The sequence below is a fragment of the Heptranchias perlo genome, chromosome 13 (genome assembly GCF_035084215.1).
Source record: "Heptranchias perlo isolate sHepPer1 chromosome 13, sHepPer1.hap1, whole genome shotgun sequence".
Taxonomy (NCBI): Eukaryota; Metazoa; Chordata; class Chondrichthyes; order Hexanchiformes; family Hexanchidae; genus Heptranchias; species Heptranchias perlo.
This window is the reverse complement of record NC_090337.1, coordinates 51,649,977-51,666,393: the sequence shown is the minus strand read 5'-3', so window position 1 is coordinate 51,666,393 and position 16,417 is coordinate 51,649,977. Positions and strand designations below refer to the sequence as shown.

At 45.4% G+C, this 16,417-nt stretch overlaps 1 protein-coding gene across 2 annotated transcripts in view; it reads right to left on the bottom strand.

Moving 5' to 3' along the window:
- Window positions 1-16,417, bottom strand: part of LOC137331101 (SLAM family member 5-like) — a 34,948-nt gene that overhangs the window by 3,901 nt on the left and 14,630 nt on the right. Inside the window, exons 2-4 of one of the 2 annotated variants that reach the window (XM_067994704.1) lie at window positions 6,773-6,877; window positions 5,901-6,257; window positions 3,495-3,776 (exon numbers count right to left, since the gene is read on the bottom strand). In XM_067994704.1, coding sequence (XP_067850805.1) covers window positions 3,495-3,776; window positions 5,901-6,257; window positions 6,773-6,821 — 688 coding nt within the window. In that variant the 5' untranslated portion in view covers window positions 6,822-6,877. The remainder of the gene's footprint in view (window positions 1-3,494; window positions 3,777-5,900; window positions 6,258-6,772; window positions 6,878-16,417) is intronic. The other variant, XM_067994703.1, reaches the window with a different exon arrangement.

Here is a 16,417-nt window from a genome sequence, read left to right as displayed (position 1 = left end):
ATATTGAAGAGGTTCTGATTTTTTTTTTAACAACAGACGCCAACTGTATTGATTTTTTGATTTCTGAACACGGGCCCATGTCTCCAGCTTTGCTCTTTAGGGTCATATGGTGTTACTAATGATGATGTGGAGATGCCGGTGATGGACTGGGGTTGACAATTGTAAACAATTTTACAACACCAAGTTATAGTCCAGCAATTTTATTTTAAATTCACAAGCTTTCGGAGGCTTCCTCCTTCGTCAGGTGAACGATGTGAAAATGAAATCCTCGAAATGTTTTTAATATAACGGGTCAGTTGCTGTCTTTTCTATGTTTCTACCTCTCTATCTCTTTTTTTTTGTTTGTTGTTTTTTTTTGGTGATTTGTATATTCTGAGACCTGGCAGGTAACACCTGTCTGTCTGCACACTGATTGCCTTGGCAACGGGCAGTTGAAAAAACTGTCTGTACTCACCAAGCATTGTTCTGTGAATTATAAATGCGATTTCATTTCGAGGATTTCATTTTCACATCGTTCATCTGACGAAGGAGGAAGCCTCCGAAAGCTTGTGAATTTAAAATAAAATTGCTGGACTATAACTTGGTGTTGTAAAATTGTTTACAGTTACTAATGATAGCAACGCTTAACATTCAAAAGTACTATCACTGCACCACCTACAGGTATAGAGGGTATTGCAGGTAAACGTGGACACTTTTTCCCCAGTGGAATTATCCATCGGGCCAGGTTGACGTGGGAGCTTTCAATGCATTTTAAAATGGAATCTTGTCACCCACCTGCCATTTTAAATATATAACGGTTGTTGGCTGTCTTTAATTAATTCATGTCTCTCTAAGCCAGTACTAATTTTATCTTGTATTACGGTCTCTAGAGGCTTACCCACTGCCAGTGTTAAGCTGACTGGTCGATTGTTACCTGGTTTATCCTTTGCTTCCTTTTTGAACAGAGGTATTACTTTGGCAACCCTCCAGTTCTCTAACACAACTTCCACATTAAGGGATGTTCGATAGGTTTCAAGGTAAATGAAATTAACTTTCTGATCTTCAAAATATAATACCATGTCACTGAATAATAAGATTAATGGCAGTTGGATGGTATAGATGAAAGAGAAACTGCAAGAATCAAGTGTAAATTGACTTCAACACAAAAAAGATTGATTTACAAATGTTAAGCTGTATTCTGCAAAATGTTCACAATACATATTTGCATTCTGGAAGTTTTGCAAAATTTTTCTAAAATTACTTGTATTGCCTTGAAATAAAGACCTGGATTCCCATCTCAGGCGGGTCAGGGCAGGAAATCCCCTGCCACCCCGACCCTGAGCCGCTTTCCTGTGTTGGAGGTCATTATGAATGCAGGGTGGGATGCCCACCAGCAAGCAAGGGAAAGTTCTGCTGGTACTGCTGCAAAACCACCCCTGTAACACCAGAAGATGCGGGCAACAGTTAAAAGGGGGAACAGCTCCAAAGGTAAGTATTCCATTTATTTTTTAGTGAAGGTCTCGGCTAAGGATCAGGATGAACTAGTGGGAGAGAAGGCCACTGCTAGGCCTTCTTCCTCTATCCAAGGACTAAAGAGCCTTCTTGTCACTACCCCAGGGACTATTGCCATGCTTCTCTTGGCAATACCAGAGGGCAGTGGCAAGAGGGCCAGATGGGAGGAACGTGGGATAGTTGGTTCCTGTATGCGGTGGATGGGGAAGTGATGGTCAGTGGCGAGGAGGGAAATTAAAGTTGAGGCAGGGAGGCTGAGGTAGGCCTTACTAACTGTTTTCTTTTATTCCTCTGCTGTTTCTGGAGATATCCCACCCGATTTTGGGTGGAATAGTGGTGGAAAATCCAGCCTGTATTGCCCGATTCACAAATTCTCCAAACCTCATTGATAAGTTAATGTGTAAAGACCTGTGCTAATTGTTTGAGAGTATTTATGCACATGACGATGTACTGTCCTTGTGCATGATGTGAAGGATTAGTTGCAGGCGGCAAAAGCAAAATGTTTTGCTCCAAGTGCCTGGATATTTGTTACTGAGAACCTAGCTAATAAAATCAGCTGATTTTTAATGTGCTGATGCTCCATTGCCTCTTAATGAAAGGAGAAATAAAATTGTGAGGAAAGTCTGAATATTGGTTTTTAAAAAATCCAAATTTGGATGGCATGAAAAGGAAAACTGGCTACAATACGCAGAAGCTACCCCAAGTCACAAGAAGAGGATTCACAGCTAAAGTTCAGTGATGGAAACAGGGCATCACACTGAAACCTTTATAAATCCACAGCTCAACTATGGAAAAGGGAGAAGATGTTTGAATCCTCTATCTCTAGACACTGCAACACATCCTACACAGGTCTGTCAATGTTCCATTCGTAGACCTGTCAAACTGACCTGACTTAAAATTAAATACTCAGACAAAAGATTTTGAAGTTGGATGCAGTTCATGCTTGTAAAATTCAAAAGATTCATGGGCCATCTGTTTGCAGGCTGAATTGGGATTAAACAAAATAGTTTGTAGAAAGATTGTTGGACAAAGTCAACAATGACATTTTTTGGAATATGGATTTCATCAGTTAAGACTTCTGTTGAAATAGCACCAGCATGAATCTGCTGTCGTTTAAAATATTCCGTATTTCCAAATTAAAGTAACAAATATGCAGCAGTATAAAACTCAATATAAGGGAAAACACAGAGCAAAGCAGTAATCCTATCTGCTTACGGAACTGGATTGGTGTAGCTTTAACAGCTTCTTGGTAGTTGATGTTCAATGTAGATGTGTAAATAGTGCTCAGTAAATGGGGAGGGGCTAAGTTGAATTACAGCTACCTTAAGTTTGATAGTATTGATAAAATGATGTGCATGAAAAGCATTACACTACCCCTGTACTGACTGAACATTGCTCCAGATCTGAACAACTTTAGTTTGTTCCCAAACCCACTGTTTACCATTTGCATTATTTTTGAACGTTTTAAATTTCTGGCTCAAAATGCATATGTAATTTTGAAATTGTGGTTACAGGACAGACTGGCAGCTCTAAAAATAAACTACTTGACACCCAATGAAGAGGGATGAGTTTAAATGTCAGTTCTGAATGGATATATGATCTCCTTTATCCTCTGCCTGCTGCTGAATGGAGCAGCATATGGACACATAGTACATGGTCATCTGTGCAAATGTACTCACAAACAATTAGAACAAATTTTACAGATTAATTAATCAATGAGATTTGGAGAATGTGTGAATCAGGCTATAACGGGCTGGATTTTCCTCCATTATCCCACAGCAGTTGGAACACTCCATCTCTCGGTAAGAGGAACATTCCCTGTACCCCCTACCTACAGAAGTTGACAGATTTTGCAGTTGTATTAGCCATGGATATAGTGGAATGTGTGGGTCAGAACAACATCATTCCACATTCCCAGGTGAATTCCTGTGAAGCACTAACAAGAAGGAAAACTATAAGTAAAGAGTTGCTTTTACAATGCAGAACATTTTCCAATTTCTCACCGTTGGGATTGGTCCCGTTATGTATGTCGGCAGTCACTTGGTTGCTGGTTGCATTGCTGACTGGGTTTTCTGCTATGCACCTGTACACATGTTGCTCCTCGTCAGTAACACAGTCTATCACAAACACTATCCCATGATATGTCTCCTTGATAACTCCAGACAAGGACACCTTTTCCCAGTGAATCATGGCATTTGTTCCTTTGGAGACCGAGCAGCTCAAAGTAATATTTGCTGCATTCATACAGTTACCAAGAATCACTGTCACAGGTTGAGAAACTGGTTCTGAAATACACAGATGAAAATTAACCTACATAACATAGTCATTGCACTTTAGAGTAAATTTATGTGTTGCCTTGTGAGACATTTGAGCGACGTGATAAACCACTAAATAAATGCAAATCTTTTCTTTTTGGTTTTTTATTAGTAACTGATTAAATGTTCCAATATAATCGAGGTCCTGGATATTAACTAATGCATTCTTTTTGTACTTCACAAATGCATCCAGTTTATGTAGGAGACAGTGGATTTCTTGGTAGCGCAATGCTAAGATTGTCACGTGCGGTGGGAATTTTCTTGGGGCTTCTCCCACTTCGCTGCCATAATATTAATATTGGCGGAAGTTTGGAAGAAACTCCGTTTACCCGTGTAAACAGGGGGTGCCACCGAACTTCTGCTAAACCTTTGGCAGCCAGTTGGGAGAACCCCCGCGATTATATTGTTCTCATGAGTGAGGGAGGACACAAATGGTAAGACATGACATTGTAAAATATCAACTTGGGTACTGTCCAAACAGCATTTTTGGGAGTGAGATGGCAAATATTCATAGAACACAAATTTGTAGTTAAGTGCTTTCTCGTGCAATGTGGTTATATATACCGGATGCAACTTTAATCGTGTCTGATGTATTCTCTGACACACAGTCCTGTCTCTTCATTTGTACCATTTTCCTCAAACAAGCGAACACTGATACTGTACGATAACTAATATTTATAATAATGTTCTGGCCCAAGGAATTCTTCTGCTGCAGAGAATGACAAAAACAATCCAAAGTAGTTTTCCGATTTCCTAATTAGCCAGGTGCTAATGGTATATTCTATAAAATACAAGTATCAGTAATGGCAGTAAATCAGCTAGTGAGAATGCAGATGGTATAAAGTTCAACAGTTGATTTCAAGAAGCTTCCGAAAGTTAAGACTTCAGTTTATGTATAAACTGTTATGCATAAAATGTCAGCTGTGGCTCAGTTAGTAGCACCCTCACCTGAGTCAGAAGGTTGTGGGTTCAAGTCCCACTGCAAAGACTTGAACACATAATCCAGGCCGACACTCCAGTGCAGTACTGAGGGAGAGCTGCACTGTCGGAGGTGCCGTCTTTCAGATGAGACGTTAAACCGAAGCCCTGTCTGCCCTCTTAAGTGGATGTAAAAGATCGCGTGGCACTATTTCGCAGAAGAGCAGGGGAGTTCTCCCTGGTGTCCTGGGCAATATTTATCCCTCAACCAATATCACCAAAACAGATTATATGGTCATTATCACGTTGCTGTTTGTGGGACCTTGCTGTGCTTAAATTGGCTGTCACATTTCCTACATTACAGTAGTGACTACACTTTTTAAATAGCGTACTTAATTGATTGTAAGGCACTTTGGTGACGATGTGAAAGGCACTATATAAATGCAAGTCTTTTTTTTCATATAACCCAGTTTGTCCAAAAACAGTGACTGAAAACAGTTACCTATTCTATGTTTGATTAGGGGATAGCTGTAATGTTAATGTAATCCTCTCCATGAGGATCTTGCTTTTACTCTCAGCCAATAAGGTCCAGAATGTCACCCTCATACCTTGTCCAAAAGGAAGTGGTACTGCTTTCAGCATGCTCACTTGGTAAACCCAATGGTATGTGGCTGAGGGTTGTGTGGGTTGATTATTTATGATTACAGGTTTTGGCTCAGTTGCAACTCATTCTGCTCAGGGAAACTATCAACTAATCGTAAATGTGAGCAAGCTGCTGGTGGAAAAATAATCACTCTTTGTTTTCACGTGTCAGGGACCCTTATTTAGGCTTGTTTGAGTGACTTGTTTGGTGACTGTCAACATTTGCTGGTTTTGCACGACTGAGCTGAAAACTTACAAAACCGGTCTGTGCAGGAGCCTACTTGGATTAGTGGATTCATTGGGGCATTAATGATGAAACTAGTTCTTTTAAGTACATTGCAAATGATAAATTGATGCAAAATTGTATATACTGCACCAGTATATACAATTTTTTGATCCAGTTCTTTACTTAATACAGAAACTGTTTAAAAGTAATAAAACACAATTTATATCATGATCCCTTTCAGGATTCAAGGAGAAAAGTGAGTTCATAATAGGGTGAAGTTAGCAGAAGTTTCAGAACTGAACACTTACCAAATACTTGGACCCTGAAAGTACTTTCAACACGGTTTTTCAGTTCTGTCCCATAGTAGTCAATTTCCATTTTATATTCCCCAGTGTCATTAACCTGTACATTGCACAACACCATCGAACCTCTGTCGATTTCAACTCTGTGTTCATACAGTGGGTGGACAATGTGGAGCTTCTCTGGAATATTGGATTTCCATGCTAAAATCTTAAAGGCTAGTGGAAATCTCAATCTAAATGTTACTTCATACTGATCTTTGCCTTGGTGCTCTGTAGGGAACAGGACACATTCACCTGCAGTGGCGTTAGTGATGGTATCAGGACTGGCAAGCAATGCTTCACACACTAGAAACAAATGGAAGACTGGAAAACACAAACATAAATAGCACACATCAATTTTTTGTTGCCAGTCTAAGAACAATAAAACATATGATCAACTCATGACTAGTGAGGGTGAAGGGAAAGGTGGGTAACCAGGGTTGAGTTTGTTTCAAGACAAAATACCGGGAGATGGGAGATTAGAATTGGCTCGATCCTCTGTGGCCGACTCTGTAATCTGTCAACTAAGCCAAGGGGGCCTTGATGAGAGTTAGAAGGGTTCACTTGTTAGTGGAGGCTGAAATTCTCCCTGTGCTGGTAGGCTACGTGATTTGAGCAGTTTCAACTCCATCAGTAATACCATAAACACTTGGGGGTCTCTGACCCATGGTCTTCCAATCAGCTCCTAGGTTCGTCAGGCTTAGGTAAGTGGGTATGTTCCTATGGACAGGGAGCTTGCACGCATTAGCAGATCAATGTTACCTCTACATGTACGAATTACTCAGTAATATCATTTCTTGTAAACATAAGGATAGGTTTCCACCAGTAACGTATATCACCTGATGCAAGTTGGAAGGCGTTAACAGTCAACGAATCTGAGAATTTCATTCTATACTTCTGTACCCTATGCTCCTTTTTCTTTTCTTATTGAACGCTGGCTGATCCTAAAAGGAAAAGAAACAATTATCCTGACAGAAGATATAATCCTCGGTAGGGGGTCTCCTGCAAGCATCAGCTACCTGAGCATGAGTGAAGAAAGACTTGCATTTATATCACACCTTTCATGACCTCAGGACGTCCCAATGCATTTTACAGCCAAGGAAATGCTTTTGCAATGTAGTGACTGTTGTAATGTAGGAAATGCAGCTGCCAATTTGTGCCCAGCAAGGTCCCACAAACAGCAATGTGATAATGACCAGATAATCTGCTTTTATCTGTCTGAGGGATAAATATTGGCCAGGAATATATTTGGAAATGGAATATGAACGGAAAAGTAGTGCATGAGGAGGTGCAGACTCATAAAGGAACACATGACTGAGGTGTATAAGAACATAAGAAACAGGAGTGAGAGTAGGCCATAAGGCCCCTCGAGCCTGCTCCACCATTCAACAAGATCATGGCTGATCTTCAACCTCAACTCCACTTTCCTGCCCTATCCCCGTATCCCTTGATTCCCTTAGTGTCCAAAAATCTCAATCTTGAATATACTCAACGACTGAGCTTCCACAGCCTTTTGGGGCAGAGAATTTCAAAGATTCACAACCCTCTGAGTGTACTAACTGATCCATAAAAACCTGCATATATATTAACCCATTTACCATGTGGTACTGATTGCAGTGAAGGTCATCATTGCTTTTCACCATTCCTGTCACAGGATCCTTCTGTGTGAGCATAGAGTAATGGTCACCTAGTACGTTTTGAAATTCCTTCCTCATGGTTCACTAAGTTTAAGCCTAATATGACCGCATTTTACCATTAGGACCCCAAACCCTCTTTAGTGACAGTGGGAGCATTCATAGGATTTGGTCCTACTGCACTATGGCCTGCATAATTGAGCTCACCACTAGTGTTGCCACTTGCTCAATGGCAGATTGCGATGCATACAATTGTTGCTATACAACATGCTGGCGAGTACCTTTACAGTGTAGCATGTATGAAGGAAAATAATTCCAGAAATATACTGCTGCTCCAACAACAAGCCCAAGATAGGTTAGTTCCAGTTAAAGAAGCAGCAGGAAGCTGGCTTCAGTTTATTAGAGTCCACTAGTATCCCTTCACATGATTGAGAGTTCTAGTGCCTTGGCTGTTGCAACCTCCATCGTTTTTTTAATTCGTTCATGGGATGTGGGCATCGCTGGCAAGGCTGGCATTTATTGCCCATCCCTAATTGCCCTTGAGAAGGTGGTGGTGAGCCGCCTTCTTGAACCGCTGCAGTCCGTGTGGTGACGGTTCTCCCACAGTGCTGTTAGGAAGGGAGTTCCAGGATTTTGACCCAGCGACAATGAAGGATCGGCAATATATTTCCAAGTCAGGATGGTGTGTGACTTGGAGGGTCTTGCTGGTGGTGTTGTTCCCATGTGCCTGCTGCTCGTCCTTCTAGGTGGTAGAGGTCGCGGGTTTGGGCGGTGCTGTCGAAGAAGCCTTGGCGAGTTGCTGCAGTGCATCCTGTGGATGGTACACACTGCAGCCACTGTGCGCCGGTGGTGAAGGGAGTGAATGTTCAGGGTGGTGGATGGGGTGCCAATCAAGCGGGCTGCTTTATCTTGGATGGTGTCGAGCTTCTTGAGTGTTGTTGGAGCTGCATTCATCCAAGCAAGTGGAGAGTATTCCATCACACTCCTGACTTGTGCCTTGTAGATGGTGGAAAGGATTTGGGGAGTCAGGAGGTGAGTCACTCGCCGCAGAATACCCAGCCTGTGACCTGCTCTCGTAGCCACAGTAATTATATGGCTGGTCCAGTTAAGTTTCTGGTCAATGGTGACCCCCAGGATGTTGATGGTGGGGGATTCGGCGATGGTAATGCCGTTGAATGTCAAGGGGAGGTGGTTAGACTCTCTCTTGTTGGAGATGGTCATTGCCTGGCACTTATCTGGCGCGAATGTTACTTGCCACTTCTGAGCCCAAGCCTGGATGTTGTCCAGGTCTTGCTGCATGCGGGCTCGGACTGCTTCATTATTTAAGGGGTTGCGAATGGAACTGAACACTGTGCAGTCATCAGCGAACATCCCCATTTCTGACCTTATGATGGAGGGAAGGTCATTGATGAAGCAGCTGAAGATGGTTGGGCCTAGGACACTGCCCTGAGGAACTCCTGCAGCAATGCCCTGGGGCTGAGATGATTGGCCTCCAACAACCACTACCATCTTCCTTGCGCTAGGTATGACTCCAGCCACTGGAGAGTTTTCCCCCTGATTCCCATTGACTTCAATTTTGCTCGGGCTCCTTGGTGCCACACTCGGTCAAATGCTGCCTTGATGTCAAGGGCAGTCACTCTCACCTCACCTCTGGAATTCAGCTCTTTTGTCCATGTTTGGACCAAGGCTGTAATGAGGTCTGGAGCCGAGTGGTCCTGGCAGAACCCAAACTGAGCATCGGTGAGCAGGTTATTGGTGAGTAAGTGCCGCTTGATAGCACTGTCAACGACACCTTCCATCACTTTGCTGATGATTGAGAGTAGACTGATGGGGCGGTAATTGGATTTGTCCTGCTTTTTGTGGACAGGACATACCTCGGCAATTGTCCACATTGTCGGGTAGATGCCAGTGTTGTAGCTGTACTGGAACAGCTTGGCTAGAGGCGCAGCTAGTTCTGGAGCACAAGTCTTCAGCACTATCACTGGGATGTTGTCGGGGCCCATAGCCTTTGCTGTATCCAGTGCACTCAGCCGTTTCTTGATATCACGTAGAGTGAATCGAATTGGCTGGAGACTGGCTTCTGTGATGGTGGGGATATCGGGAGGAGGCCGAGATGGATCATCCACTCGGCACTTCTGGCTGAAGATGGTTGCAAACGCTTCAGCCTTGTCTTTTGCACTCGCGTGCTGGACTCTGCCATCATTGAGGATGGGGATGTTTGCAGAGCCTCCTCCTCCCGTTAGTTGTTTAATTGTCCACCACCATTCACGACTGGATGTGGCAGGACTGCAGAGCTTTGATCTGATCCGTTGGTTGTGGAATCGCTTAGCTCTGTCTATAGCATGTTGCTTCTGCTGTTTAGCATGCATGTAGTCCTGTGTTGTAGCTTCACCAGGTTGGCACCTCATTTTTAGGTACGCCTGGTGCTGCTCCTGGCATGCTCTTCTACACTCCTCATTGAACCAGGGTTGATCCCCTGGCTTGTTGGTAATGGTAGAGTGAGGAATATGCCAGGCCATGAGGTTACAGATTGTGCTGGAATACAATTCTGCAGCTGCTGATGGCCCACAGTGCCTCATGGATGCCCAGTTTTCAGCTGCTAAGCTCCTCAACTTTGGTAAATGGAATGCACACCAATGGTTCAGAGCTTGTGTACTTCATATCAGGAAAACAGAAACTATACCTGTGTGGGTTTCTCAACAGCTTGGTTTGGAGACTCTTCAGTTTGGTGGTTTGAATCCCTCCAGTCAGGTTTCAGCCTATGCTACAGCTCTGAAAAGGCCCTTATCAAAGTCACAAATTACATCCTACATGACTGTGACCATTGTAAACTATCCCTCCTCATCCTTCTTGACCTGCCTGCAGCCTTTGACATGGTTGACCACACCATCCTCCTCCAATGCCTCTCCTCTGTGGGTGGGACTGCCCTCGCCTGGTTCCATTCTCATCCAGTCATAGCCAGAGAATCACCTGCAATGGCTTCTCTTCCCACTCCCACACTGTTACCTCAGAAATCCCTCAAGGATCTATCCTTGGCTCTCCTATTCCTCATCTACATGCTGCCCCTTGGGGATATCATCTGAAAACACGACGTCAGGTTCCAAACGTACGCTGACAATACCCAGCTCTACCTCACCACCACCTCTCTTGACCCATCCACTGATTTGTCACGTTGCTTGTCTGACATCCAGTACTGGATGAGCAGAAATTTCCTCCAACTAAATATTGGGAAGACCGAAGCCATTGTCTTTGGTCCCCACCACAAACTCCGTTCCCGAGCCACTGACTCCATCCCGCTCCCTGACCACTGTCTGAGACTGAACCAGACCGTTCACAACCTTGGCGTCCTATTTGACCCTGAGATGAGCTTCCGACGCCATATCCACTCCACCACCAAGACTGCCTACTTCCACCTCCGTAACATCGCCCATCTCTGCCCCTGCCTCAGCTCATCTGTTGCTGAAACCCTCATCCGTGCCTTTGTTAGCTCTAGACCTGACTATTCCAATGCTCTCCTGGCCGGCCTTCCATCTTCCACCCTTCCTAAACTTGAGCTCATCCAAAACTCTGCTGCCCGTATCCTTACTCGCACCAAGTCCCGATCACCCATCACCGCTGCGTTTGTTGACCCACATTGGCTCCCAGTCCGGCAATGCCTCGATTTTAAAACTCTTATCCTTGTTTTCAGATCCCTGCATAGCCTCGCCTCTCCCTTTCTCTCTAACCTACAAACAGCCCTACAACCCTCCGAGATCTCTGCGCTCCTCCGATTCTGGCTTCCTGCGCATCCCCGATTTTAATCGCTCCATCATTGGTGGCTATGCCTTCAGCTGCCTAGGCCCTAAGCTCTGGAATTTTCTCCCTAATCTCTCGGCCTCTCTTTCTTCTTTCAAGACACTCCTTCAAACCTACTTCTTTGACCAAGCTTCCTGTCCTAATATTTCGTTAGGTGACTCAGTGTTAAGTTTTGAATGGTAACATTCCAGTGAAATGCCTTGGGACATTTTCTACTTTAAAGGCGCTATAAAAATGCAAGTCATTGTTGGTGGTGGGTTTCTGTGTCAGGTACTTGGCTAACCAAAAAACTATACCTACACTGATGCCTGCTTTAAATGGGGTGGTGATGATTGGTGCTCATGTATGTGGACCTCTTGAGGTGCACGTTTTACATCACTGTATCCTCCAGCAGACTCTCCACTATTGCTTCCTGATTGATGGTCTCCAACTGGAGGTTTATTCCCTCTAAATTCCTGCTCCTCCTGGTCCTGGTTATCTGAGAGCAACATTACACCAGATCAATTAGTTTGTAATTAAAATATCTCTCCCGTTTATCATTAAAAACAATATGGGGGTTAAAATGGGCCGCGTAGCGCCCGTTTTTTAGGCACTACATGGACAATTAAGCCTCGAAAATGGGGTCCGAGATGCGGCGCACACTTCCGACGGGAAGTGTGCAGGACGCCATCTTGGTAAAGGGGTTTGTGCGCATACCTAATGACCGCCGGCAACATGCAGAGTAGGGAGAGTATGATGCAGCTCAGTGTGCAATGCTGATTTGAAGGAACAGCTGCTATTTTGGAAATCCGCCCTCCACCCAATGCCCTGTTTTAACCTCTGACAGTTGATTACGATGCTAAACAGCATGAAGGACGTCACAACAGTACTTCATGATCCATTAAATTGCACTAACAGTTAGTTGCTGGATTATTTCTTCTGGCTGCTGGTGCAATTGTATGTGTTTTTGGAGGTTTCCCATGCTTGGCTAAAGTTTAAGTAAGTACTCTACAGGGAGTGGTCTGGCTGGTCTTGCATCATTTTTGGTGACATTTAAGATATTGTGCTGAAAAAAATTTTAGACATGCATGGCCTGATAGGGCTGCCTCTGGGAATTGAACATGATTGGGAGAATGAAGAGAGGCCACGCAGAGCAGGACAAACTACTAGAAGATGGGGGGAAAAGGAGGTGGAGCAGGGCACTCAGCAGGAGGCCATATCCACAGAGGGCCTTCAGGGAGCAATTCTCTTACCTCAACTTCAGCGATGACCAGTGCATCAGACATCTACGGTTCAATAGAGAGGTCATGACTGACATCTGTCATCTGCTGTAGCCTCAACTGTAGGGCAAGGACAGCATTGCCTGTGTCTGCCAAGGTGACTGTGGCTCTTAATTGTTATGCCTCTGGCTCCTTTCAGGCTGATGCTGGAGGTATAAGCAACATCTTTGCAATGTACTGCGGTATAAGGGAGGTCACTGAGACTCTATACAACGAGAAACACATTCATCTCAATCCCTCTTGCTGGAGACAAACAGGAGGAGTGAGCACGAGGGTTTGCTCGCATTGCAGGCTTCCCCATGGCACAGGGTGCTATTGACTGCACGCACATTGCCTTGCGTGCTCCATACCTGAACTCGGACATATTCATGAACAGAAGTGGATTCCGCTCCCTCAATGTGCAGCTGATGTGTGTCTACAGGCAGCACAGGTCAATGCCCGCTACCCGAGCAGCAATCATGATTCATTCATTCTGCGGCAGTCCTTTGTTCCACCTATAGTTGAACCATCAAAGCAAGTCAGAGACTGGCTACTGGGTGACAAAGGTTATCCCCTCATGAAATGGCTCATGATTCTGGTCAGGAACCCATGCACACAAGCTCATAATGAAAGCTATGCTGCCACAAGGAACAGCTTCCTCAAGTAATGCTTCCTCTTTCTGGAGAAGCCCAGCAGTACTCAGTTGAGCGGGAATCGAGATTTATGGTTGCATACTGCACAACTTGGTCATTGTGAGGAAGTGGAGGAAGAGGAAGGGAGGCTATTAATGAGCATAACCTCAACGACACCTCCCCATTCACCAACAGTCCCACACTCCTTACCTTTCCTCTCCCACATGACCATCAAGTCGTTTATTTACATGTTGGTTCCTCCCGCACTCACCACAGAAGTAAAAACCATCACCAAATGCAAATTCAAATCCGCATTTATAAATTAACTCATGAAATAATACATACAAAATGAGACTATTCACCCCTGTGCATTCACTTAGTGTCTGTCGCTCGTGTTCCTTTACTTTTTTGTTTATTCGTTCATGGGATGTGGGCATCGCTGACAAGGCCAGTATTTATTGCTCACTCCTAATTGCCCTTGAGAAGGTGATGGTGAGCCGCCTTCTTGAACTGCTGCAGTCCGTGTGCTGAAGACTCTCCCACAGTGCTGTTACGTAGGGAGTTCCAGGATTTTGACCAAGCGACGATGAAGGAACGGTGATACATTTCCAAGTCAGGATGGTGTGTGACTTGGAGGGGAACGTGCAGGTGATGTTGTTCCCATGTGCCTGCTGCCCTTGTCCTTCTCGGCGGTAGAGGTCGCGGGTTTGGGAGGTGCTGTTGAAGAAGCCTTGGCGAGTTGCTGCAGTGCATCCTGTAGATGGTACACACTGCAGCTACAGTGCACCGGTAGTGAAGGGAGTGAATGTTTAGGTGGTGGATGGGGTACCAATCAAGCGGGCTGGTGCCGAGTGGTCCTGGTGGAACCCAAACTGAGCATCGGTGAGCAGGTTATTGGTGAGTAAGTGCCGCTTGATAGCACTGTCGACGACACCTTCCACCACTTTGCTGATGATTGAGAGTAGACTGATGGGGCGGTAACTGGCCGGATTGGATTTGTCCTGCTTTTTATGGACAGGACACACCTGGGCAATTTTCCACATTGTCAGGTAGATGCCAGTGTTGGAGTTGTACTGGAACAGTTTGGCTAGAGGCGCGGCTAGTTCTGGAGCACAAGTGTTCAGCACTACAGCCGGGATGTTGTCGGGCCCATAGCCTTTGTTGTATCCAGTGCACTCAGCCGTTTCTTGATGTCACGTGGAGTGAATCAAATTGGCTGAAAGCTGGCCTCTGTAATGATGGGGATATCGGGAGGAGGCTGAGATGTATCATCCACTCGGCACTTCTGGCTGAAGGTGGTTGCAAACACTTGGAGGAAGCACTGAAGGTAGCAAGGGCACAGAATGTACTCTGGGTGGGGGACTTCAATGTCCATCACCAAGAGTGGCTCGGTAGCACTACTACTGACCAAGCTGGCCAAGACCTGAGGGACATAGCTGCCAGACTGGGCTTGCGGCAGGTGGTGAGCGAACCAATAAGAGAGAAAAACCTACGTGACCTCCTCCTCACCCATCTACTTTTCGCAGATGCATCTGTCCATGACAGTATTGGTAGGAGTGACCACCGCACAGTCCTTTTGGAGACGAAGTCCCGTCTTCACACTGAGGACACCAGTGTTACGTGGCACTACCACCGTGCTAAATGGGATAGATTCAGAACAGATCTAGCAGCTCAAAACGGCATCCATGAGGCGCTGTGGGCCATCAACAGCAGCAGCAGAATTTTATTCCAGCACAATCTGTAACCTCATGGCCTGGCATATTCCACACGCTGCCATTACCAACAAGCCAGGGGGTGAACCCTGGTTCAACGAGGAGTGCAGAAGAGCAGGCCAGGAGCAGGACCAGAAAAATGAGGTGCCAACCTGGTGATGCTACAACATAGGACTACATGCATGCTAAACAGCGGAAGCAACATGCTATAGACAGAGCTAAGTGATTCCACAACCAATGGATCAGATCAAAGCTCTGCAGTCCTGCCACATCCAGTCATGAATGGTGGACAATTAAACAACTAATGGAGGAGGAGGCTCTGTGAATATCCCCATCCTCAATGATGGCAGAGTCCAGCATATGAATGCAAAAGACAAGGCTGAAGGTGGTTGCAAACACTTCAGCCTTGTCTTTTGCATTCATATGCTGGACTCTTCCATGGCGCCACGGTGGGGGGGGTGACCTCAGCAATCCTAGTGATCAGCTGGAGAACAGATTGCCGGACTGCTGTGACAGCTGGAAGCCCCTTTCAACGGTGGTACCCAGAACCACAATAGCAACAGTCTGAGCTTCTGAGCGCAGCATAAAGGAGAGTCCCGAGAGCGGGAAGAGAGTCCGAGAGGTGAACGCAGTGTAAATCTAAGGCAAGTCATGGTAGCAGAGCTCGCACCCGTGATATGCTCCTCCTGCACTATGTGGGAAGTCATGGACACTCCCGGTGTCCCTGGCGACCATGTGTGCAGGAAGTGTGTCCAGCTGCAGCTGCTGGCTAACCGCATTTCGGGTAGATTCACTGTGGAGCATCCGCGATGCTGAGATTATCGTGGATAGCACATTCAATGAGGTGGTCACATCGCAGGTAAAGATTACGCAGACAGAAAGCAAATAGGTGACCGCCAGGCAGAGTAAAAGGACTGGGCAGGTAGAGCAGGAGTCCCCTGGGGCCATCTCCCTCTCAAACAGATATACCGCTTTGGATACTGTTGGGGGAGATGGCTTATCAGGGGAAAGCAGCAAGAGCCAAGTTCGTGGCACCATGGGTGGCTCTGCTGCACAGGAGGGGAGAAAAAAAAAGTGGCAGGGCTATATTGATAGGGGATTCAATTGCAAGGGGAACAGATAGGCGTTTCTGCGGCTGCAAACGTGACTCCAGGATGGTATGTTGCCTCCCTGGTGCTAGGGTCAAGGATGTCACGGAGTGGCTGCAGGGCATTCTGGAAGGGAAGGGTGAACAGCGAGTAGTTGTGGTCCATATCGGTACCAACGACATAGGTAAAAAAAAGACGAGGTCCTGCAAGGTGAATTTAAGGAGTTAGGAGATAAATTAAAAAGCAGGACCTCAAAGGTAGTGATCTCACGATTACTACCAGTGCCACGTGCTAGTGAGTATAGGAACAGGAGAATAGACCAGATGAATGCGTGGCTACAGGGATGGTGTAGGAGGTAGGGATTCAGATTCCTGGGACATTGGGA